The 27,348-nt window shown below is 41.9% G+C and overlaps 1 protein-coding gene and 1 pseudogene across 2 annotated transcripts in view; one reads left to right on the forward strand and one right to left on the reverse strand.

Annotated features, from left to right (window-relative positions):
- LOC126483883 (cytochrome P450 6k1-like) overlaps positions 1-23,293 on the forward strand; it is a 110,384-nt gene extending 87,091 nt beyond the window's left edge. For both annotated transcript variants that reach the window (XM_050107140.1, XM_050107139.1), the window contains exons 6-8: positions 3,925-4,146; positions 7,309-7,560; positions 23,113-23,293. In XM_050107140.1, coding sequence (XP_049963097.1) covers positions 3,925-4,146; positions 7,309-7,560; positions 23,113-23,279 — 641 coding nt within the window. In that variant the 3' untranslated portion in view covers positions 23,280-23,293. The remainder of the gene's footprint in view (positions 1-3,924; positions 4,147-7,308; positions 7,561-23,112) is intronic.
- On the reverse strand, positions 14,503-14,619 carry LOC126485800 (5S ribosomal RNA; annotated as a pseudogene).
- Positions 23,294-27,348: the final 4,055 nt, after the last annotated feature.

Below are 27,348 nucleotides of genomic sequence, written 5' to 3' on the forward strand. Positions count from 1 at the left end.
GTAGGTTCAGGAAGAACATAAAAATACTTTTAAGTGCCTTGACGGTTATGTCTAAAGCATCTATGAAACGTGCAGTAGAAGAAACTGTAAATATAGTGGAACCAGGGACATTGCTGTTGCACTTGATGGGACATGGCAACGTCGAGCACATCGTTCCTTGAATGGTGTTGTAAGTGCTTCTTCTCTGGAGAATGGAAAAGTTGTTGATGTTGAGTGCTTATTTAAGTACTGCCATACATACCATGGTAACACTGAAGGACATAGTGAACATCAGTATTCTAAGAATTATGATGGTTACGGTGGAGGTATGGAGTGTGATGGAGCTCTAAAAATATTTCAGAGGTCGGTGCCCGTTTATAAAGTTTGGTACACGAAGCACCAAGGCTATGGGGACTCTAAAGCTTTCAATAAAATTAATAAGTTCAATGTTTATGGTGACACCTTGCTAACAAAACTGAAGTGTTGTGGACATGTGCAAAAGAGGATGGCTGCTATATTGACGAAGCTACGAAGAGAAATGAAAGGAAAGTTGCTATCTGATGGAAAATCTGGCTGGCCGAGGCACATTGACAGAAACTGAAATAGACCTTCTTCAGAGTTATTATGGACTGGCGATTAGACAAACTGCACCGCTGAATGATGTTACAGCTATGAGAAAAGCTGTATGGGCCAACTACTTTCGTAAGTTGTCCTCAGATGACCACCCTGTTCACGAACTTTGCTCTAAAGGAGCAGATTCTTGGTGTGGTTGCCAAAACGCAACAGAAAGTGGTCAAACATACCATCACAAGCGTTCTCTTCCTGAGCCTGTTATGAATGAAATAAAACGACTTTTTAGAGACCTGAGTGACCCTGTTTTCATGGGGATACTCAGAATACAAATAAAATTGTCAACCATTGCATATGGGAAAGATGACTGAAGAATGTTTTTGTAGGTATAAATAGATTAAATGTTGGTGTACTAGATGCAGTGATATGTTTCAATGATGGAGTGATAGGGAGGTTGGAAGTCCTGAGAAATTTAGGCATAAAATGTGGCTCTAATATGGAAGTTCAATTGCTTGTGTGTGACAGACAACAGGTGCATTCAAGTTACCAAAGAAGCAAGAAGTGCTAAAAGGAGTGCCACGAGCAAGCTTGAAGATAAAGAGCAGGATGAAAACTATGCTGAGGCACAGTATAATAGAACTCATATCTTCATTCGCAATTTCCGACAAGTTGAATTTTTCAGAATTCAGGTATAAATATTTCCTAAAGTTTATAAAGCTTTGCTCTAATATTTTTCTGTAACTTGCAATCGTCCATACTTATGTAGTAGACCTAAGCTTTATTGCAGAATCAACTAAATTATAGGAAAAATAAAATTTTTACTAGGAAAAAGCTATAAAAATTAAAATGTAAGATGTGATATTTTTTATCCTTGTAATATACGTAATAGGTGGAATTAAATAGGTCTAGTAACTCAGCCATCATGTCATACATATCTAATAAAAATTTGGTCTCCTTCAAATGTATAGCGTTGGATTAAATGGCAATTTGAGGAAGCATTTTGGAAAAAAATGCATCAATTTCTTGGTAATTATTTTAATAACCCTTAGCAGGTTCAAATCTATTCAGAACGCTTCTAATTTGTTTAGAAAGTGTGCTGCATTACCTGATATCAACAAAAAATCTGAAAAACAAACACGTTATATGTAGTGCGTGAAGGAAATGTGTGTTGATTTTTTCATAATATTGAGCCAGAAAAGAATCCTGTATCCTTAAGTGAAACGGTAAACTTAGAAACAAATAAACAAGAAGAAGAAAATCAATGTAAAATGTAAAACAACAGTGCGAAACATAAAATAAATATGTTGCTGTTGTGGTCTTCAGTCCTGAGACTGGTTTTATACAGCTCTCCATGCTACTCTATCCTGTGCAAGCTTCTTCATCTCCCAGTACCTACTGCAGCCTACATCCTTCTGAATCTGCTTAGTGTATTTATCTTTTGGTCTCCCTCTACGATTTTTACCCTCCACGCTGCCCTCCAATACTAAATTGGTAATCCCTCGATGTCTCAGAACATGTCCTACCAACCGATCCCTTCTTCTATTCAAGTTGTGCCACATACTCCTCTTCTACCCAATTCTATTCAATACCTCCTCATCAGTTATGTGATCTTCCCATCTAATCTTCAGCATTCTTCTGTAGCACCACATTTCAAAAGCTTCTATTCTCTTCTTGGCCAAACTATTTATCGTCCACGTATCACTTCCATATATGGCAGTCCGCAGCTCGTGGTCGTGCGGTAGCGTTCTCGCTTCCCACGCCCGGGTTCCCGGGTTCGATTCCCGGCGGGGTCATGGTTTTTCTCTGCCTCGTGATGACTGGGTGTTGTGTGATGTCCTTAGGTTAGTTAGGTTTAAGTAGTTCTAAGTTCTGGGGGACTGATGACCATAGATGTTAAGTCCCATAGTGCTCAGAGCCATTTGAACCATATACGGCTACACCCCATACAAATACTTTCAGAAACAACTTCCTGACATTTAAATCTATACTCGATGTCAACAAATTTTTCTTCTTCAGAAACGCTTTCCTTGCTATTGCCAGTCTACATTTTATATCCTCTCTACTTCGACCATCATCAGTTATTTTGCTCACCAAATAGCAAAACTCCTTTACTACTTTAAGTGTCTCATTTCCTAATCTAATTCCCGCAGCATCACCCGATTTAATTCGACTATATTCCATCATCATCGTTTTGCTTTTGTTGATGTTCATCTTATACTCTCCTTTCAAGACACTGTCCATTCCGTTCAGCTGCTCTTCCAAGTCTTTTGCTGTCTCTGACAGAATTACAATGTCATCGGCGAACCTCAAAGTTTTTATTTCTTCTCCGTGCATTTTAATACCTACTCCGAACTTTTCTTTTGTTTCCTTTATTGCTTGCTCAATATACAGATTGAATAACATCGGGGATTGGCTACAACCATGTCTCACTCCCTTCCCAACCACTGCTTCCCTTTCAGATAAACACAAGTAAATTAAAAACTAGACTAACAGTGAGCGTTTCGATATTTTAATTGGTATGTCGAAAGTACTCTGACAGCACTTTGTGAATAGGGTATTTTACAAAAATGGTGTTTCAGAGACTAGCTTTATTGCACATGGATGGATGTAGCTTAAAAGCTTCTTCAATTTATATTACAAAAATTTTCATTTTTGAAAATTAATTAGTGGTGGTGGAGTATTTTACAAAATTTCAAATTATTATGAAATTCGTTTATACAGTTTTCAAGAACATTAATTACGTATCAGCTTCCATATGGGAAACACTTTTATATATAATCGTTTCGAGGATATTCTCTCCAAACCTAATGCGTCAAATTACCTGTTGGGGCATGTTTTACCCAATAAAAGTGAAATTGGACACCAAAAAAAATAAGTATTGGATTATTTTACTTCTTCCATATGCCCGCCAAGTTCCATCAAGAACGTTTGTTGACATTTGGGAAAGTTCCCTTGTAAATAAGATTAACAAAAGAGATAGTGAAGCTCCAAAGAAGAGTGACACATTTCGTCACGGGGTGGTTTAATAAGCACGACAGCGATACGAAGATCCTCAGAAAACTTCATTGGCAGTAACTACAAGAGAGGCGTTTTGTATCACGGAGAGGAAACTTGCAGAATGTGTTTCGAAAAAGTGGCGGGCAATATGTTACTTCCACTCATGTATGTCCCTCTACATATCAGGACTAAAAAATCAGAGAAACTAGTTTGTACACTCTCGTTATTCTCACGGGTCGTTCACAAGTGGAGCAGAGAAGGGGTAAGACGATAGTGGGGTGACATTCACCCTCCGTCACATACCGTAAGGTGCATTGCGGAATATAGATGCAGAAGTAGATTTAAATTGTTTTCTTAGCCGTGTTCACTTTTCTGCAGAGCTGACTCTCAACGAGCTGGCTGCCCAGGCATTCGTCTTCTTCGCAGCCGGCTTTGAAACCTCTTCGACGACAATGAGCTTCGCCTTGCACGAACTGGCTCTCAATCCTTCGTTGCAGACCAAGCTGCAAGAGGAGATTGACTCGGTATTCAAAGAATATGGAACGGACATCACCTACGACTCCATTTCAAAAATGTCCTACCTCGACAAAGTTGTGTGCGGTAAGTCAATTTAACCTTCACTATGAATCCAGACTTGTGCATAATTTGTTTCAGCCTATAGCCAGGACACTCATTAAATGCCTTACTCTGTATGATACGACGGTTTTCAAAGCACGGTTACGAAGCCAGCGTCGTTGACAGCAGCGTTTTGTTGTCGACGTGTTGGAGATACTCGGTGTACTGGTCATGTCAGCTGGCGGTCACCGGCTTTTGGCCTTATTAGGTATTTCCTTCGAAAAATGAGAAAGAAGATTGGAGTTAGCGTCAGTTTGATGAAGAGATCATTAGAGACGGAATACAGGATCGGGTTGGGGGATGATGGATAGGATATCGGCTGCGTTGTTCTAAAACGAGTCATTCCGTCCTTTGCGTTTGGGAAGCCAAAAAAATTTAAATCTAGATGGTCGGACAGGGATTTCAACAGCCGTCCTCTCGAATTCGAAGCCACTGCGTTAACTTGTTGCAGTACATAATATCACGCTTCAAATTAACTAAATATGCTTCACTTTCGTTCATATAAATTATATTGGATGTCATACTACAACGTCGGACATTTTTCCCTCACCTTCATCGTTTACGAAATCTTGTTCCGTTTCTCTTCTTTAAACAACTACCTTCCTTGCTCTTTATATTTTGCTGTTGTAATGTAATCGTCCGATATTTCTTAATAATCGTTATCATTCACATAAATCGGCTTTAAAAACAGTAAATGTACCACAGTGTAGAAATAACAGTGAGTGGTAACGTACAATGAAATAAATTTTGAAAATATTCTTGTCTGTGCAAGTGTAGCTTAAATATTTCCTGGAATTTTATGCGTAAGATAATTATGAGACAACTTTTTGCGCCATCTTTTCTGTTTATTACTTCGAAGAGTACGAGATTATAACATCGCTTCATATTTACTAAGCTCAAAATGGATTTTGAAATGAGATGAGTGCATATACAGTTTATAGCTCTCAAGAACTCTCAAATAAATCACTTTGCGCCCACGCCGCTGGCCTATAAATAAGTTAAAACGATTGAAATATTTCAAAGTATTACTGGAATGTGTTCAAAATTAAAATGTCTACAAAAGTTCGAGTGCAGAGATAAGATTTTACAGAGTGTAGTAACACGTTTACCATAGTTTTGATACAAATACGAGAGGCACTCAATAAGTAATGCAACACTTTTTTTTTTCTGAAAGTGGTTCGGTTTTATTCAGGATTCCAATATCCTATATTATTTCCCTCTCTTCTGACTACAAAAACCTATTTTTCAATAGAATCTCCGTTCAATGCGACGGCCTTACGCCACCTGACTGGCAGGGCGTTTATGCCCCCATGGTACCAATCAGCTGGTCGACGTCGGAGCCAACGTCTTGCTCTATCAATAACATCCCCATCATCCACGAACTGCTTCCAGTGGAGTGTATCCTTCTTTGGACCAAATAAAAAAATTCAGAAGGTGTGAGATCCGGGCTGTAGGGTGCCTGAGGAAGGAAAGTCCAGTGGAGTTTTGTGAGCTCCTCTCTGGTGCGCTGACTTCTGTGACTCCTCGCGTAGTCATGGAGAAGGAGAAGTTCGTTTGCATTTTTTTTTCTTTTTGGCACGAACATAAGTCGTTTCTTCAATTTCCTGAGGGAAGCACAATACACTTTCAAGTTGATTGTTGCACGAAAAGGGAGAACATCAGACAGAATAACCCTTCAGAGTCCCAGAAGACCATCGCCTTGTCGTTATCAGCTGAGGATACGGCTTTGAACTTTTTCTTCAGAGGAGGGATGGTGCGACACCATTACATGGATTGCCGTTTTGATTCCATTTCGAATTGATAAGCCCATATTTCACTGTCTCTGACAATGTTCAACAAAAAATTGTCACGATCAGCCTCGTAACGCGCATTCAGTTCCGCACAGGTGGTCCTCCGTTGCTCGTTTGGTCCTCCGTTAGGTGGCGAGGAGCACTGCGTGCACAAACCTTTGAGTACCCCAACTGGTAGGCGTGTGTCAGCACTACCAATGGAGATGTCCAGCTGAGGAGCGAGGTGTTTGATTGTGATCCGTCGATCACTCGAATGAGAGTGTCCGCACGTTCCACCACTGCAAGTGTCACAGTGCGCGGCCGGCCGGCACGCAGAAGATAGGACAGTTCTGTCCGACCTCGTTGCTACGGTGACAGACACCTCGCCCAGCGACTCACTACCAGGTCTCCCTAGACATCCTGCATGCTACTATGAATAACTGCGATGCTCTGGTTTTCCACCAACAGAAACTCAATGAAAGCTCTCTGCTTGGAATGCACGTCCGTGTTACAGACGCCATTCTGAAAGCTACGTAAAGCGCCATCACATGTCTGAACTTCATGAACCTGTAAGGGCTGAGGACGGAATATACCACGGAGTCCCAAAACAGATTCCGCATTTTTCAGCGGAAATTGGCCGAGGATAAATAGTGTTGAATTACTTATTGAACGCCCCTCGTACGTTCTCAAAATGAAAATTAATAACATTTGTTTGTGCACATAATTAGTCTCCGAAGATAAATCCTTTTTCATTTTTTTTTTTCAATTTTGATGCTAAATTTCTAGCACGTTCTCGTACAAATGCTGAAAAATTTATATCAGTTAGATACTTGGTAAAGTGATTCTTCAATTTCTCCAGGCGTATTTTATGACGAAATAAATCTCGGATGAACAGCCTGGTATGAGTGTGCATAGGACACAATATTTCGGCAATTGACCACGTTGCCATCATCAGGTGCGCTGACGTAGTGACCTGCGGCACCTGATGATGGCAACGTGGTCAATTGCCGAAACATTGTGGCCTATGCACACTCATACCAGGCTGTTCACCCGAGATTTATTTCGTTACTTGGTAAATATTTCGTACATTCTTTAAGTGAATTTCAAGTTATCACATTATCTTCAGATTGTTCTTCAAAGCAATTATACACAAAATAATAAAATTACGTTCAACAGTATGCTTTTTAAGTATAACAACATTTTTACACTCGTGTTACATGGGAATTAAGAATGACGAAGTTATTAATAGGGGTTACAAACATTATCATTCCTGTGAATTACGGCTCAAATTCTTCAGCATTCTAAAGAATTGTATTGTAAACTAGTCTGGTAGATTACACAGCATATCCTTAATCCATCGATTGTGTAATTCTTTTAGAGACACTGCGGAAGTACCCACCCCTGCCCATCCTGAACAGGGAGTGTAACAAAGAGTACAGGATTCCTGACAGCGAACTCGTCCTGGAGAAAGGAACGGCTGTCGCCATTTCCGTCCTGGGCATCCAGCACGACCCCAAGTACTTCCCGGATCCAGAGCGCTTCGACCCTGAGAGGTTCTCGGAGGAGGAGAAAGCCAAGAGGCACCCCTATGTTTACCTGCCGTTCGGGGAGGGCCCCCGCATCTGTATAGGTGAGTAATCTCGCGTCATATCTTTCAGTTCCAATTTGTGTCTCGATGTGAAGAACAATAAAATCCTCAAATTGTGAGTTCTAAAATGTAGTTCCATTTTTCGGTTACAGTAGCCAAAAATGTTATTCGCGAGCTTTTGTCTCGTACAAGCAGAGAGATTTCGGAATGAGTCTTGGTGTCAAGTTCGAAGTACAACTTTGCTTATTACCATCAATCGATTTAGTTATGCTTTACGTTTAAAAAAAACACGAGTATATTGACTCTATGAGCAAGGAATGGCAGAATGACTTGGATAAAATTTCAGATTTGGCATAGTGGGTGCCAGCCTCTTAAAATGTGGACATATGTGAGATAACGCATAATATAGAGAAATAACCCTACAGTATCTGATTCCAAGAGTAGTGGTAAACTTCTTGAACACCTCAGTTCCTATGAGTAATTCTAAGACTTTCTCTTACTCTCGTGGCTCCAAAACAGCCGTCGGTGTTTTGCCTCGTCAAGTACGCTTCTCCTGTTATTGGCGTCTTTTTTCCCTGCAGCAAATATCTGACGATCGTTAGCCACCATGTCTCTCCATTTTATTTTTCGGCCTTCCTGAATTTCTTCGTTCTTTGGGTGTTTTCTCTGACACTCCCCTCAATCTTGACTCCTCATCTCCTCTATAGATATGGCTGCCCATTCTCAGTCTCCTTGGCTTGCCTTCTGCAACAACATCTGGTTCTTTATATATCCCCCTGTTATTTTTTCTTCGACATCCTCTTCCCTCACATATTGGTCCAAATATTTTCCTCAGAATTCTCTCTGTTTACTCATCTGTTCTCCATATTTGTGCCCAATATATTAATACCGATCTGATTATAGTTCCATATACCCTTATTTTAGAACCTCTTGAAAAACATTTGGATGGCAGTAATTTTGTTAATGACATGCTATGGTTACTGCGTACCACTAAGAAGCAACATGAAATGGCACTATCACGCAAAATCAGTGTTGCCGAAGGTGAATGGAAGATTTAGGGATCTCAGATTGATTCCATATTTCTAGATCCCCAAAAGGCTTTTAACACCGTTCCTCACAAAAGAATTCTAATCAAATTCCGTGCCTGTGGACTACAGTCTCAGTTGTGCAACTACATTTGTGGTTCCCTGTCAGAAAGGTTGCAGTACGTAGCATTAGACGGAAGGTAAAATAGAAGCGATATTTGGCAACCTCCAAGAAAGTTTCATAGTCACTCTGCAGTTTCTTATCTATATAAACGATTAGGAGACAATCTGAATAGCCCCCTTCGATTGTCTGCAGATGATGCCGTCATTTACAGCCTAGTAAAACGATGGAGAAGATAAAAACCCGTTGCAAAATGACTTAGACACGATACCTGTAAGATGCGAAAAGTGGCAATTGCCTCTGAATAACTAAAAGTATGAGAGCATCCACCTAAGCACTAATAGAAATTCGTTAAATTTCGGTTGCACGATACATCATATAAATCTAAAGGCTGTCAATTTAGTTAAATACCTAGGTATTACAATTACGAACAACTTAAATTTGAACGATCACATATAATGTTCTGAGAAAGGCAAACCGAAGACAATGTTTTATTGGCAGGACGCTTAGAAGATGCAACAGATCTACTAAATAGTCTGCTTACACTACGCTTTTCCATCCTCTGCTAGAGCATTGCTGTGCGGTATGAGATCCTTACCAGATAGCATTGACAGAGAATATGGAAAAGTCCAAATAAGGGCAGCACATTTCCTACTGTCGCAAAATTCTCGAGAGTGTCACGGATGTGATAAGCGAGTTGGGTTGGAAATCAATATCTTTCCACGAAATTTTAATCACCAACTCTATTCTCTGAATGCAAAATATTTTGTTCTCAGAGGTCGATACAGAGAGGAATGATCATCGGACCATAATAAGAGAAGTCAGACCTTGTACGGAAAGATTTAAGTGTTCATTTTCCTACTGCGCTGTTAGAGATTGGAACAGAGGAGAAATAGTCTGAAGGCCGTTCGAAGAACAATTTTCCAGGCACTTAAGTTTGGTTTATAGAGTAATCATGTAGCTGTAGACGAAGGTTTGTAGGAAGGATTATGGGAAAATGTAGCACATCTGTAAAGGAAATCACACACAAAACGCTACTGCGGCCAGTTCCAGAGTATTTAGCAGTGTTTGGAGTCCTTACAAGAAACAAGGAATGCACAGGCGAGTCAAATAAGAATTCTTCGAAGGCAGATGACCCGGAAGAGAGTTGGACAAATTTAAAGAAGCTCTATTCAAAGAAGCTTGTTCAAGCGTTGTGCTGCTGCCATCGTATACAGAGTGTTACAAAAAGGTACGGCCAGACTTTCAGGAAACATTCTTCACACACAAATAAAGAAAAGATGTTATGTGGACATGTGTCCGGAAACGCTTAATTTCCATGTTAGAGCTCATTTTAGTTTCGTCATTCCAACGTGATCAATTTGTAAATTTTCACACTCAACATATGTGGGCTGACGAGAATCCGCACGCAATTGTGCAATCACGTCATCAACACAGATTTTCTGTGAACGTTTGGGCAGGCATTGTTAGTGATGTCTTGACTGGGCCCCATGTTCTTACTCCTACGCTCAATGGAGCACATTATCATGATTTCATACGGGATACTCTACCTGTGCTGCTAGAACATGTGCCTTAACAAGTACGACACAGCATGTGGTTCATTCACGATGGAGTTCCTGCACATTTCAGGCGAAATGTTCGTACGCTTCTCAACAACAGATTCGGTGACCGATGGATTGGTAGAGGCGGACCAATTCCATGGCCTCCACGCTCTCCTGACCTCAACCCTCTTGACTTTCATTTATGGGGGCATTTGAAAGCTCTTGTCTACGCAACCCCGGTACCAAATGTAGAGACTCTTCGTGCTCGTATTGTGGACGGCTGTGATACAATAGGCCATTCTCCAGGGCTGCATCAGCGCATCAGGGATTCCATGCGAAAGAGGGTGGATGCATGCATCCTCGCTAACGGAGGATATTTTGAACATTTCCTGTAACAAAGTGTTTGAAGTCACGCTGATACGTTCTGTTGCTGTGTGTTTCCATTCCATGATTAATGTGATTTGAAGAGAAGTAATAAAGTGAGCTCTAACATGGAAAGTAAGCGTTTCCGGACACATGTCCACATAACATATTTTCTTTCTTTGTGTGTGAGGAATGTTTCCTGAAAGTTTGGCCGTACCTTTTTGTAACACCCTGTATATCGCGTATGGATCTTTAGAATAAGATAACAGAGTTTAAGGAATGTAACAGTGACATATACATAGTCAGTTTTCCCTCGCTGAATACGTGAAAAGAATATGAATGAAAATGGATTATGTTGATACGGATCACACTGTGCCATGCACTTTTCAATGACTTTCGGAGCATTTGCATTATCTGAGCAAAAGTATTAGAACATCTATTATCGGACAGTAATCATCATCATCATCAATATGGATGTGCCTACCTTCATCTTTATGACCTACATCATTACTCCACGAAGCTATTGCCAGCTAACATAAATTTCCGTTTCAAGTCAGGGAAGACTGTTAGGACATTAAAGAAACACTCAAGGAAATGGTCCAATCCGACATGTCAAAATCCACCCTGAAAATTTTTGTGCAGGAAGAACGGAATGAAAGAAATGCTCTGTCATCATTTAGCTGCTGAGACACACCCAAATATTTTTTTCCAAAACTGTTGAAGTTATTCGTTTATGTCGCACGAAGAACCGCTTGCCTAGCGCACGATCGGCTGTGAGAAGAGAGCATAGCGCTGCGGAGTGACAAACGAATTTGTAACACGTGAAACATTTAAAAAAATGTCACGTGTCATTAATATTTTGAATAAGAGGCGGTTCATATTGACAGCTGAACTGTTGCGTGTGTAGTTCTTTCAAGGTGACTAGCAGAGGATAATAAATCAAGGCAGTGTTTGCTGTTACCTTAAAGACAACTTCCATCAATCGTGACTTTAACTTTTTGAAACGAAATAATTCTTCCACATACATCATTTTGTTACAATTCCTGTAGCACAGTTCTTGTAATTTTTGAATAATGTATATTTTAGTAACACTGAAACAGTTCCTTGTTCATTTCACATAGTCGTCACAATAAAGCGAAGTATCATTCGAATGACGAAAACTAACATTTTCCATACATCAGGCACACCCGGCGAAAGAAAAATTAATGCTTTGGGAAACGTCATAGTAATTACTAGTTTTATTTAGACAGAATTGCGATGGAGTAAGACATAGAAATGGTCCTCGCCATTGCCTGCTTTTTGTGCTGCATGCCGAGCATACTTCAAGCAGTTCATAAAACTGTGCCGATACAAACTGACAGTGCACAGTCCGTAAAAACGTTCCGAAACAGACTGACAGTGTATAAATGACCGAAATTTAAGAATACTGCTCTCCTGGTAATTCTCAAATGACATGGAGATATCGGCAATTATACTGTCCGACAATTTCCTTAAAAATACTTTCCACAGTCGAAAAAATATTTTTTTCGAGACTCACACTTGTCGTTCTTGGTGGAATCTCAATTGTATCAACAGTCCTTTCGTCGTCCTCCTGATGATGATGATGATGATGAGCGTTTGGCGTCATTGGCCGGGAGGCCCCTCGCGGGGCAGGTCCGGCCGCCATATCGCAGGTCTTATTACATTCGGCGCCACATTGGGCGACCTGCACGCCGGATGGGGATGAAATGATGATGAACACAACACAACACCCAGTCCCTGAGCGGAGAAAATCTCCGACCCAGCCGGGAATCGAACCCGGGCCCAGAGGACGGCAATCCGTCACGCTGACCACTCAGCTACTGGGGCGGACGTCGTCCTCCTGAAAGGCGGGTATCGTTATTTCCAGGCCAAGAGTGCAACAAAAGCGATGAATTAATTTCTGCAACTGATTAGAAACCATTTTGAATAAGATGTTAAAAATTATTCTTTCCTATTTTTCCAGATTTTGATAGGCCTGTTGCAAGATTTTTGCTTCCGAACGATCCTTTCCTTTAAGGTTTGGTCGTAATATGCCTTGAGGTTCCTGAAGCTGTGGAAACAATAATCCACCCACACTTATCACTACCACTGTTCTATTTGAATGTGCCATAGCATTAATCAGTTACACAAAAAACTGTCTTTCTTCGCCTCGAAATGGTTTGCTCGCAGTTCTTCCACGAAGCTTGGCCGATTGCCGATACATACATCAGATGTAGGGATAACATCCAGCTTTGTCTTCACGACAACTATGAATTAATGGCACCTTCTCTAGACGTTTACTTGACGTAAACTTCGTTGTTTTGTGACTTCCTATATTGTATGGTGTCTTGAATCTGCTCAACAAGATCGAAAAAGACGTGAGATCAGCAGTGTTCATTTCAGTTCCAATTCGAAGGTCCAGTCTCAAAGACTTCCATCGGTAATAGTGCATTGCCTCTCAAGAGCAGGAGCAGCCCTACATGGTTCATAACTCAAGAAAACTCATCTAAGAAACTGTTGTTCATGTTATTTATTCAAGTTTCGTGGTTCAGTATGTTTATTAATGCGGGTGTCGGGGCTTTGTGGGACCAATCTGTGCAATAAATTTTTATAACAGTTTTGATTTCACAGTTTTGCGAGTTTGTTTATGACGCTTATTTATTACTTTGTGTAAGTCTTTCATCCATTTATACATTTCACAGTCAGATTTTACGAAGTAAAACCGGGTTTTCACGCTGCTTAACATTAAGTGTTAAACACAATGAATAAGTTTAAACTCCATTTTTAACACTTACGCTACCGCAAAAGCAACTGCAGATTTGATTGGGCAGTAACTGCGGACAAATATTTCAGAGAAACTATCAACAAAAACTAAAATTAGCTTCACGAATTGCGATCGCGCCGAGTCGTGTTACCTGCTTACCGAAGTACTGTCAACTAAGGATATGCCGCTGTCATGTTGAGCATGCGCAGTCTACTACAGCTACGGTACAGCTGTACATTTCTCCAGCCATCTGCCGAGCTACTGAATTTGGCAACCTTCAACTTTTTTTTTTTTTTTTGTTGGTACTCCTAGTTCGTCTGAGAAGCTCAAATTTTGAGAGGATCTTCCTGCATAAAATATTTCAGGGAAAGTTTCGACATGTCGGATTGGACCATTCCGTTGTCAGTTCACAGCAGGAGCACTCTCGTGTTTATACCATGCACTCTGTCTGCAAATCTGTACGACAATCTGGTGGTTCGACCTGTTGTGCTGCTAACCATTAACAGCATTCTAGGGGGTGTTTTCCAACAGGACAACGCTCGTCCACATACCGCTGTTGTAACACAGCAAGCTCTACAAAGTGCCTCTCAAGAGCAGGAGCAGCCCTACATGGTTCATAACTCAAGAAAACTCATCTAAGAAACTGTTGTTCATGTTATTTATTCAAGTTTCGTGGTTCAGTATGTTTATTAATGCAGCTCCAGCGTCAACCACAACCGTCGTTAAACATCCCTGTATTGAGCGACTAAGTGCAACAAGCATGGAACTCCGTACAACTAACTGACATCCGGCGCCCATGCAACTCAATGCACGCAAATTTGCATGCATGCATTCAATATTCTGGCGGTTACACCGATCATTAATGTACCGAAATTTCACATTTGCAATGGCTTATCTCGCACTTACAGTATTAATTTATGGTCTTGCAATGTTAACCACTTAAATATGTTAATCTCGATAAAAAAAAAGCACTCCGTCTTCAGGCCACAAGTGGCCCATCGGGACCATCCGACCGCCGTATCATCCTCAGTTGAGGATGTGGATAGGAGGGGCGTGTGGTCAGCACACCGCTCTCCCGGTCGTAATGATGGTTTTCTTTGACCGGAGCCGCTACTATTCGGTCGAGTAGCTCCTCAATTGGCATCACGAGACTGAGTGCACCCCGAAAAATGGCAACAGCGCATGGCGGCTGGACAGTCACCCATCCAAGTGCCGACCACGCCCAACAGCGCTTAACTTCGGTGATCTCACGGGAACCGGTGTATCCACTGCGGCAAGGCCGTTGCCAATCTCGATAAATGCAGTCCCGAAATTCATCACTCTACATTAATTACATTTTTTTGTTGTGAATTTTCTTCCGTCAGTGGATGTTACACGCAACTTGTGTATGTAGAATACATTGTAGTTACAAAAGTGCACAAAACACCAACTAGTGCCTTACAACAACAAATACAGTGGTACAAGCCGGAAACTGCTTAGTGTGGTCTCTAGTCCACGCTCCATCAAGTGATTCTGTGAAACACCGACCGGTAAACATCATGCGTTCCTAGGTACTGTATCCTCCAGGTATAACACTCTCCTCCATTCCAAGAGACAGCGACGGCATTGGAAGGCCTTCCAGTAATATCACCGCTGAATCACCAATAATGCTAAGCATGGAAAGTGGTCAGAAGACAGTCAAAGGCATGGCCTTCTCGCTTAATGTCGTCAGACATTTGTTCAATACTGAAATTAGATCATCCGGTGATAAAGGGATGGGATGGGAGGGAGTCGAGTGCTCTCATGCCCACGGTGTGTCCAGCAAACCCTCATAACACATTTCGTAATTAAGGAAATGTTAACATTGTCTTACTGAATGTACGGATCATCTTCGGTGTGCTGTGTACCGCGGCTCAGCATTACAGATGACCTGTCTCAACGTTTCAGGTGTACAATCGTGAATTCCCTGTTAGCTTCTGTGCCCTGTGGTCTACCTTCAGCAGTAGTACATGTGTTTGGCGCTGGCTTCTTTGCCCTGTATCAAGGTAATAGCTCTGAATTATATGTCTGTTGTCCGTTACTGATTTGGCGAGAGACTTCTTGCACTGTATTCTGTCTGTCTACCATTAAAATCGTCGGTGACCCCAGTCCTCAGTCCTCAATACGCTTAGACCCAAAGCAGTAGACTATTGTGATTGTTGTTTTACATTGAAACGAGGTGCTCGCGGTACACTCTAGACAAGATATGATAAGAACAGCGCAATGCCAGTAAGACCTTGCTGATGTAGTGGCCCAATGACATGAACTTGTGTACTATTCCATTCTGCATGGCTAGAAGAGCTCTCTCTCTCTCTCTCTCTCTCTCTCTCTCTCTTTCTCTCTCTCTCTCTCAAACTCCACATCTTCTTCTAAAGTCGAAATCCTACTCCAATCTCCATGGCAAGATCCTAGCAGAAGTGTCTTATTGCAACCTTTCTTCATATTGTTGACTGGATGAAGTATGTTTCTATATCATTTGTATGACACAGTTGAGTTCTTTTGTAATGCAGCTTTCTGTTTCTATGAATAAACGTAATGTCCCCATCCAAAGGCCTGATTACAGTCAAAAAGATCACATGACCTCACATCTTGAGATACTGTGGAGAGATTTTGGATTAAACTCAAGGTACTGGCGCACGATATGGTACTCAAAAACTGTACACCACCAAATTTCTTCCCTTTCTGGCCAAATACTATCGCTGAGAAATTCTTACACCACAAGAGTTCGGACTGGCTACGGCCTAGTCGAGGCCCATATTGCTAGCATCTGATGGTGACCTCACACTCGGACGCGAATGTCGCTGTAAACTTCAGGAATCAAAGGCGCTACTTATCCTTCAATTATCTACCCATCTGAGTTCATGAAGCTGAGTAAAATCCGTTCCAATCCGGCCATCAAGGAAACACAACTCACAGCGCCTGGTGTCACATTTGGGTTCTATCCTATAGCTCAGATACATCGCCCCTAGAGCCAGTGACGAGAACTTTTTCGACAAGGTCTACCTAAATGCTGTTTACTATCACTCAGTTTCTCTAAGCAAGAACTATCCTTCTTTAAACCAAGATTTCTTCAGGTATTTCGTTTCAGATCAGCACCTAAATACAAAAACTGATTGTGTATACTCCAGCTTTCATATTCATTACTGTTACCAAAGCAAAGAATTCCTTCTTATACATTTTCTTGGTATTTGTGCTCATTTTTAAGACGACTGTGATCATAATTTGCTCTTTTCCTAAAAAAGAGACGATGACAAAGTCCTTTACGTTCGGGAGCTGGCGGCTGGGGTACGGAATATGTGTAGGTTCTGTACGCCACCAGACTTCCAGGACTAACAGGTAAGTCCTATTCCAATCGATAAAATCCCACTCCTTTTGACCTGGTGTTACTGGAGTGCTAAGTGTGATGCTTAGCATTCCGGTCACCACCTATAAAGGTCTTACCATGAGGAGTGAGAAGAACTATTTCCCGGTGTGTAATGGTGCGGCGAAGGTATACAACTGTGCGACCGCCACGTCCGTGGGGTCTGTCATGATTGTAGCCCACCATATAACTAAGCTTCAATATTTCGGACAGCTAAATACGAGTCTCAGATAGAACGACGACGATTTTGTGGCAGGCCATGAAATACTTTAATTCAAGTTTCTTGTCATACACGCCAATGGCGTTCCAAATACAGACATGAATATCTTTCGCAAAAACCGCCATATTGTCACTCTGAACCTTCAAGTATCGCTAACTTTTTCACCAGGACGACGATCTTTGACAGCTCATGTATTTGTAATGTCAGCAAATGACTGTCTTCGGAGGAGAAGCGCCGCCAGCAGTGGTTCAGACTACTTTCTGCATGCGGGCCCTGTGCCGGAAACGGAAGTGGCCGGCGAGCGGCCTGCTGTAAGGATCCATCAAAAACTTTCCATTTGGAGCCATTGCTGCAGCGTATGTGCAACTCAGCCCGACTCCGAAGTCGGTATATCAGCACCGATATGTAAGCAAGGGGTTAGGTTCGAACGGAAACTTTTTGGTTGCTCCATATACGATAATTTCAAACAGGTTCCCACAAGAGATCAAGGCTCTTCCTGACAAACTGTAAATTTCCAAATCCAGGCTGAAGGTTTTCACTGTGAGAAAGTTCTTCTATTCAGTCTGGGAATACTTTCAGTCTACTTAACTGTGTTGTAACAATCATTATGTATTGAGAAGGGACGCAGACAAGACATGAAATACCAGAGACCTAGAACCTGTTCTGTAGAAGTGAACATGTATTCCGCCGGCCACTGTGGCCGAGCGGTTCTAGGCACTTCAGTCCGGAACCGCGCTCCTGCCTCGGACATGGATGTGTGTTATGTCCTTAGGTTAGTTAGGTTTAAGTAGTTACAAGTCTAGGGGACTGATGACCTCCGATGGTAAGTCCCATAGTACTTAGAGCCATTCAACATGGATTCCGAAAATAACGATCGTGTAAAGCCCAAACCGCTCTGATCATCCACGAGAAAGCAGTATATACAGGCGTCTTCCTTGACTTCCGGAAGGCATTCGATACAGTTCCGCACTGCCGTCTTATGAACGAAACACGAGCTGGCGGAATCCTGCCTTCTGAGTTGAAGAGTTTCCAGATTTTGTGTGTGTGTGTGTATGTGTGTGTAAAGTACAATCTAACTTCTGCACCATTTCAGTGCAGTAATGTGTTCACTGTCAATAAGTCTTGTAGTATTTCTATCATAGGTTTATTATCTTATAAATAAAAAACAACTTTTTCAATATTTTAAATTCAGTGCATTAATGCGATCTTAGTAAACAAGTGTTGTAAAATGATCCTTTCATATAGTGTTCATTAAAAAAATGCCGATCATTCCACTTGGGACCTGTGGAAGGTACTTTAGCTTATTTGTTTCAATTGTAAATATCTGTCACGTATTTTTGTTTTTCTGACATGTTCTACATCCTGGAGGACCTGCTCACTACGGATCAATTGGAATGAAAGTAAATCTAATCTAAAACAGAACGCAGCATGTCATTCTGGACGCGTAGAAGTCTTCAGATAACTTCATGCGTGCCCCAAGGGAGTATTATAGCACCATTACTTTTCACAGTACATATAAATGGCCTAGAGGACAACACAGGAAGTTCCATGAAACTTTTCGCTGCTGATGCTGTTGTATAGAGTAGTCGCGGCGCATGAAATTGTAGCGAAATGCAGGCATACCTGCAGAGGACCGACACTCGGTGCAGGGAGAGGTTACTGACTTCAACATACACAAACGTAACGTATTGCGCGTACCGAGAAAGAAATATCCTTTATTGTATGACTACACGATTGCAGAAGTCACTAGAAGCAGTATCTTCCAAAATATATTTAACAGCTTAACAGCATGAGTAGGGAGTGATTTAAAGTGGAACAATCACATAAAATTGATCGCGATTAAGGCAGATGCCAGACACAATCATTGGAAGAATCCTCGGAAAGTTTAGTCTATCAGCCATGGAAATATTAACAAAACACTCATTCGACCGATTCTTGGATACTACTCGTCAATGTGGGATCCGCACCAGATATGATTAATAGATGAAATGGAGAAGATCCAAAGAAGAGTAGCACGCTTCGTTACACGTCCATTTAGTGAGTGTGAAAGCGTGACGGAAATTCACAGTGAACTCCGGTGGGGACGCTGAGACACAGACGTTCCGTATCATGGTGCGGTTTGCTGTTAGCGTTCCGAAAGAGTGCGTTCCTAGAAGAGTCAACCAATACATTACTACCTGCGACGGGTATCTCACGAAAAGACTGAAGACCAGATTAGAGAGATTCGAGCTGACACAGAGGATTACGTGCAATGCAATCGTCCTACTTGCGAATCATTCGAATGTGGAACCAAAAAAAAAAGGTGGAGGAGTGGCAGCGGTACACAGAGTACCCTCCACTACACACCATAATGTGGCTTGCGGAGTATGGATGTCGAGGAAGAGACCTAGCAGTCTCCAGGCCGAAGTATTCATTAAAATCATCGCCAACAATACAGTAAAGAACAGCGAATTTTAATCACTCAAAGGAAAAAGTTGACTTTTGAAATCAATGTAATGCAATGGACAATTCAGAAATTGTGAACGAAACTGTAGAAAGGGCACTAAGTGTGAGTTACGGTAGGATCCCGCTTGGGATTCGTACATTTTGAGTAAGCTTTTCAGTCGCTTTCAATAAAACCTCTACTGAGAGCCCTTGAGAAATAAGACGTTGATTCAAACTAAGTTATCTTACTGAAGAATATATACATTAAGGCAACAGTTTCTATTAGACCTCATTAAAATAGTTTGAAGTTCAAAACTAAAAGAGGAGTCTAACAGGGAGATGCAATATCACCAAAATTATCAACAGCGCAAGGATAAACTCTTCTCGGCTTACAAGCCGTTCGTTTCGAAATGACGAGGCTTCTAAACCGTAAACAGTTTAGTCAGTCATGTAGCCGCTAAAGATTCCGAAGACACAGCGCCAGAGTAAATTATCTTATCCGTAAATTGAGAAAACAAGGAGTATGGATAAATGGAACGTAACTGAACCACCGTTAATTTTTCTAATGAAATTGCAATGTTTGTTTCTAGTGCATTTAATTAATGAAATACCTTAATTAAGCAAGTTTAAAAATGTACGTAAAATCAGCTGTAATAATACATAAATAATACATAAACGGCATATCGAAAAGAAGATGGTACAGTTTTTGTGTTATTTTATCTATCACTGTTGAGGAAGACGACTGGACGCACAGCCAAGAAAGAGCAGAAGAGTAAAAGTTGACCTGAAGCGCTTCCTGCAAAGTAAATAAAATTTTGAAAATTAAACTTCCACTTTATCTGTAATGCAAAGTTAGAAATCGGCATGTGTTACCAGTTTTGTCTTGTGGAACTGAGAGATGGAGCATAGATGCGGAAACCATTCGAAAGTCGAGTGCTTCTTAGCTCCGAATGGAGCGATTGCTGTTCCAGATTGCTTGGAGAGACAGTAAAGTGAAGAAAATGATCAGAGAACAGGCTATAATGGAAACAAAATAGCGATAGGTAGGAAATGGTGCCACTAATGCGGCTGCCGGCTGGCAGATAGACCACGGACGCTTTAGTTGGATTGCAGGACATGCCAGAAGGTAGGGGTCGCGACCTGATGTAAGGTGGGCAGACTGCATAGATACAAATGTGTAGAGGCCTGTGAGTGAAGACTGTAAGACACGAAGAAGCGCAGAGCGGGCCTGTATGCAGCAGTGTGTGCCAGTTTGGTGCTACTGCTAATGATAATGATGATGATGTTAATGCATTGTAAGTCAGTAATACGAAAAGTAAAAATATAATGTTTATTATGTATGAAAATTATTACTTAAGGCACACGTATCGGTATTACGAGAATTACGGAACACTGGAATAAATTGAAATGTCTGATGTCTGTTTTACGTTAACTGTAACTCATTAAAATGTACTGAATGTGAGAAAAAGATGAACCTGTTTGGTTTACTTTGCTATACAGGGAGTTTCACAAGAAACAGTAAACATTTTAGGCGCTGGTACCATAGACTAATTCGAATACAATATTCCATGTAACATGTGTGTAATGTTGGTGGTTAGTGAGATACAAATGGCTACGGAGATAAGTTTTCATTTCGCGGGTCGGTATTCAAGTAGCTGCGACTTTCTTTTTCGATTTTCTTTTTAATTTTGATGTTGACGTAAAGCTGTGCTTGAGCTTAGGCAATTGAATTTTTAAATTGTTTTGTTACTGTGATTTATTGTCTGGTTGACGCTGCACGTATTTACGAATGTGATGTATGCCGGTGTAGTATTTATGTATTGTTTTGTAACGGAAACATTGCTGCAGCTTGTAAAAAATATGGTAGACGATTTCCTAACTGCATTCACGGGTGCTTACTCGTGTTTTCACTAACTGTGTGAGACTGGTGCAGCGCGCAGCACTCATTTTTCATCTGAAAATGTAAATGAACAGAGAGTAAATGAAGTAGAAAACATTATTGAGTTGACGACATAACTATGGATGTTCCGGTCTGGCCGTGAGTCATGATCGGATAGGCGACCGCTTGTGATAAGTGAGAAATCCCGGTTCGAGTCTGGATCCGATACAAATTTTCATTGTCTTCATTCTCTTATAAAGCTGGTTGTTGTCCATATTCGCAACGGTCAAAACATTTTATAAATTATTCAGTAGGTAGAACGTAATACTTCAACAAGCCTACGCAAAATTTCTATACACATCGGCGTTCCACAAACAAACATATGGCAGACATTGCGTATGCACGGCCTCTGTCCTTATCATTTGTAGCAGATTCGACCTATCAGAGAAAGAGATGAAGGAAGACGATTGGACTTTTGTGGTTGGCTAATTACAAATCTCCGAGTACTGCCACCAAAATTGTTTGCTGCTGAAGCCATTTTTATTCGTGATGCTACCAGTAACACTCCTCCGTAACATCGGTGGACCGACGAAAGCCGACATTCCGTCGTGAATCCATATTTTCAACAACGCTTCTCTGTAAATGTGTGTTGTGGCATTAGAGACAATCAGCTAACTGGGCTTCTTGCGTCACGCATCCCGTTACAGGCCCCATTAGCTACAATTCCCTGAAAGAGAGCTTCTGTCATTATTGAAAAAGGTCCTTTTTGGCTGCAAGCAGGGGTATGCTCTTCCAGAATGACGGGGACCCTACCATTATAGTCGTCAAGTGACACGTAATCTAAATCCAACATTGAGTGGAAGATAGAGCGATAGAAATGATCAAGTTCCTTGACCAACAATGTTTCAGCGCTTTATGCCTATGGCAATAGTTGGAATGCAAAGATTGCAGATACAAAGTAAACACAATAGACTAATTAACTGTTCGGATTATGAATAGTGCTCCCTTTATAAATAAACGCCAGGACGACCTCAGAAAAACAACTCGTGGTGTTGTCAAGAGGATTAGAAAGTGCAATGAAATTGCAGATGGGCTTATGAAAATCAGATGTTAACTATGTCACTTGCCCTTACTTGGTCCAGTACCTTCTGTGCGTATTTGTGTGTGTTATATTCCAACAGCTGTGTCTCTGCTACCAATAAAACCTGAACACATGTTTCATTCGAATTAGTCTGAAGAACTACATTGTAAAATATTTATTGCTCTCTCTGAAACAGCCTGTATTTCTCAAACTATTCCATAGGCTGCTGTTTCCGCTGATGACCGAGGTCTATATTCAAGTGACTTAGGGGACTGCAGCCAAATAACGTCTTCGAGACTGCCAAATATTTCGATAGCTGAGCACTGCATCGTTTTCACAGCACATATGCAGTAAACGGCGACCTCTCGTTGGATTCGTACCTTGAAAACGACGAGGTGTTCACCCCTAGAAATACCACCGTTTGTCAAGAACGTTACCCTGCTGCATTCCTATACGATATACGGTAGATGGGAAAGCTCAAGCTTCTTTGAGAAATTACGAAGCCTTTTAAAATGAAGTAACGGTATATGGTGATTTTTTCATTATTATTGATGTCAGCGACTTTGTCGTTCCCGTTTTATCAGTTTTACTTTCAAATGTTTGATATTTGTCCAATTGTCTTTCTAAACATTTGTAGATACGCAGTGACACGTATTATGAACACGGAGGTGCATTGGAAGAAAAATAAATCTCTCGTCATCTTTTTCTCAGTTTTCAGTAACATAGAGATGTAGTTAACCACTCTGTTGTCTTACCTAATACACAGGTTCCTTACGTTACTTGTCTTTCTATTTCAGGTATGAGGCTCGGTCTGTTGCAAGTCAAGGTGGGACTCGCTTACCTGTTGTCGAGGTACAACGTTCTGACCACGGACAAAACGGTGACGAACCTCGAGTACAGCTCTATGTCCATTATACTGATGCCTAAAAGTGGCATCCAGCTACGACTTGAAAAGAGATTCTAACGACGTTCACACTGAATGGATCCAAGATATCATATCAAAGTAATGCTGTAGATGGTTTCAGAGCTTATCAAGTTGCTCTTTTAGCTCTACATTGTTGCAATATGTTAAAATTAAATTACATTATGATAAAATACACTATTTTACTAAGAGAGTGAAGTATAAGTCGGCTCTTTGTTTTCAAAATAATGCACATCTGTACAGGATCCTACCTTCCCACGTGATGATACAGTGTCTATCATACATACTCGTATGCGACGCTGTTAACTGTTTTTAGGAGTACGTTTGTACTTTCATGAATCACTTTGAATAGAATATGTGATAGTAAATTAAAACACCTGTCATTCACAGAGGGAAATACAAACTTCCTTGTTTCAGAGGAACTTTAATATAACGCTATTAACACATTACACAAAAACATACTTTGTTAGTAACTTTATAGTGATACATACAATACACAGGGGTGGTCAAAAATATGTAAACACCAAAAACACCACACATTATCATTCCTAATCCTTGGCGGTATTGCGTCCTTGCAGAGTAGCCGTGGGGCCCATAGAACACCACGACATGGCTTGCCCAGTCATCACCGAAGCCCAGCCTTGTTTCATTCTTGGGACGTAAACTAGACTAGAAATTGGAAAAAGTGAGAACGAGACTCATCGAATAACTTCCTTCCATTGTTCCACAGTTCCCGTTTTATGGCGTCGGTACCACGTTTTCCTGTGAAGGGCATTTACCTCACAGATGTGTGTTTTTGGATTTCCAGTTCGCCCTGTAATTTCCTGCTTCTGGAGCCCCTTCCGAATTCTTTTGGTACTGAAAAGGTTCGCGAGTGCGTCATTCAGTCCTGCAGCGAGTTGTGCTGCTGCCGTCTCATTTTTCGTGACAGCCCTCTTCAATGACCGTCCGCCTAGTTCACTTAACAAACTTTCGTCCGCCTTGTGACTTGGCGGATGGTGTTTTTCCGCTTTCCTGGTTGCAGTATAAATCTTCAGTTCGGTGAATCTTGAAACGCCAAACACTTCGGCTGCCATGTTTACCGAAGCACCCACTAAACGTCTACAACCAATCTGCCTGCTTTCGAATCCATTGAGCTCCGACACTGTGCACTCAGCACTACACAGAACATTGTTCTGACCACGACTGACCTTGCAACGTATTGAAGACCTCGCGCAAGTGCCGTTCGTGCTCAAATACAGCTGCGCAATGTGCGGGCTTAGCTAGCATCTGGTTGTATGTTCATACATGCATTTCTCGCGGTGTTTTCGTATTTTTGTCCAACCCCTGTACCAAAAACGCGTTTAGAACAACTATGAAAATCACAATAAGTATTATCATTTTTGGAACAATATACACTTTAATAATTTTCTGGCGGCCATAACAAAATTTTGATTCAAATAAAATATACACTCCTGGAAATTGAAATAAGAACACCGTGAATTCATTGTCCCAGGAAGGGGAAACTTTATTGACACATTACTGGGGTCAGATACATCACATGATCACACTGACAGAACCACAGGCACATAGACACAGGCAACAGAGCATGCACAATGTCGGCACTAGTACAGTGTATATCCACCTTTCGCAGCAATGCAGGCTGCTATTCTCCCATGGAGACGATCGTAGAGACGCTGGATGTAGTCCTGTGGAACAGCTTGCCATGCCATTTCCACCTGGCGCCTCAGTTGGACCAGCGTTCGTGCTGGTCGTGCAGACCGCGTGAGACGACGCTTCATCCAGTCCCAAACATGCTCAATGGGGGACAGATCCGGAGATCTTGCTGGCCAGCGTAGTTGACTTACACCTTCTAGAGCACGTTGGGTGGCACGGGATACATGCCGACGTGCATTGTCCTGTTGGAACAGCAAGTTCCCTTGCCGGTCTAGGAATGGTAGAACGATGGGTTCGATGACGGTTTGGATGTACCGTGCACTATTCAGTGTCCCCTCGACGATCACCAGTGGTGTACGGCCAGTGTAGGAGATCGCTCCCCACACCATGATGCCACTTGTTCGCCCTGTGTGCCTCGGTCGTATGCAGTCCTGATTGTGGCGCTCACCTGCACGGCGCCAAACACGCATACGACCATCATTGGCACCAAGGCAGAAGCGACTCTCATCGCTGAAGACGACACGTCTCCATTCGTCCCTCCATTCACGCCTGTCGCCACACCACTGGAGGCGGGCTGCACGATGTTGGGGCGTGAGCGGAAGACGGCCTAACGGTGTGCGGGACCGTAGCCCAGCTTCATGGAGACGGTTGCGAATGGTCCTCGCCGATACCCCAGGAGCAACAGTGTCCCTAATTTGCTGGGAAGTGGCGGTGCGGTCCCCTACGGCACTGCGTAGGATCCTACGGTCTTGGCGTGCATCCGTGCGTCGCTGCGGTCCGGTCCCAGGTCGACGGGCACGTGCACCTTCCGCCGACCACTGGCGACAACATCGATGTACAGTGGAGACCTCACGCCCCACGTGTTGAGCAATTCGTCGGTACGTCCACCCGGCCTCCCGCATGCCCACTGTACGCCCTCGCTCAAAGTCCGTCAACTGCACATACGGTTCACGTCCACGCTGTCGCGGCATGCTACCAGTGTTAAAGACTGCGATGGAGCTCCGTATGCCACGGCAAACTGGCTGACACTGACGGCGGCGGTGCACAAATGCTGCGCAGCTAGCGCCATTCGACGGCCAACACCGCAGTTCCTGGTGTGTCCGCTGTGCCGTGCGTGTGATCATTGCTTGTACAGCCCTCTCGCAGTGTCCGGAGCAAGTATGGTGGGTCTGACGCACCGGTGTCAATGTGTTCTTTTTTCCATTTCCAGGAGTGTAGTTTAAGAGGGATCCTAAGGGATTAAGTACAGGAATACGTCTTCATCTTCACTGGCAAATTACTTAGTACAACCAGCAGACATATACACTGTTACAGGTATCTCATAAAGTGAGTTACGTGTAACAACTGAATTCTGCACCTCTTCAGAGCATTAATGCAGTCAGAGTACGTAAGCCTTTTATGGCGTTCTTCAGTAGCTCAGGAATTTTCTGATGCTCTTCAACATGTATAAAATCGAACACTTACGATGGACTAAAGTTTTTGCTAACTTTTCAGTGAAAAAGATCCAAATTTTTCCGTGATCCTCATTCTTCAGCCTCTTTCACCTTACGGTCTCGAAAGGTATTTTAATGTGTTAGTTCCTTGGTTGTTGTTGTGGAATTCAGTCCAGAGACTGGTTTGATGCAGCTCTCCATGCTACTCTATCCTGTGCAAGCTTCCTCATCTCGAAGTACATACTGAAACCTACCTCCTTCTGAATCAGCTTAGTGTATACATCTCTTGGTCTATCTCTGCGATTTTTACCCTCCACGCTGCCCTCCAGTACTAAATTGGTGATCCCTGTCCCACCAACCAATCCCTTCTTCTAGTCACGTTGTGCCACAAATTCCTCTTCTCTCCAATTCTAGTCAGTACCTCCTCATTAGTTACGTGATCTATCCATCTAATCCTCAGTATTCTTCTGTAGCACCGCATTTCAAAAGCCTCTATTCTCTTCTTGTCTAAACTATTTATCGTCCATGTTTCACTTCCATATCTGGCTACACTCCATACAAATACTTTCAGAAACGACTTCCTGACACATCTGTACTCGATGTTAACAAATTTCTCTTCTTCAGAAACGCTTTCCTTGCCATAGCCATTCTACATTTTATATCCTCTCCACTTCGACCATCATCAGTTATTTTGCTACGCAAATACCAAAACTCATCTACTACTTGAAGAGTCTCATTTCCTAATATAATTCCCTCAGCATCACCTGATTTAATTTGACTACATTCCATTATCCTCGTTTTGCTTTTGTTGATGTTCATATTTAATTCTCCTTCAAGACACTGTCCATTCCATTCAACTGCTCTTCCAGATCCTTTGCTATCTCTGACAGAATTACAATGTCATCGGCAAATCTCGAAGTTTTAATTTGTTCTCCATGGATTTTAATTTCTACTCCAAATTTTTCTTTTCTTTCCTTTTGTGCTTGTTCACTATACAGATCGAATAACATCGGGGACAGGCT

The sequence above is a fragment of the Schistocerca serialis genome, chromosome 6, assembly GCF_023864345.2.
Source record: "Schistocerca serialis cubense isolate TAMUIC-IGC-003099 chromosome 6, iqSchSeri2.2, whole genome shotgun sequence".
Classification (NCBI taxonomy): Eukaryota; Metazoa; Arthropoda; class Insecta; order Orthoptera; family Acrididae; genus Schistocerca; species Schistocerca serialis.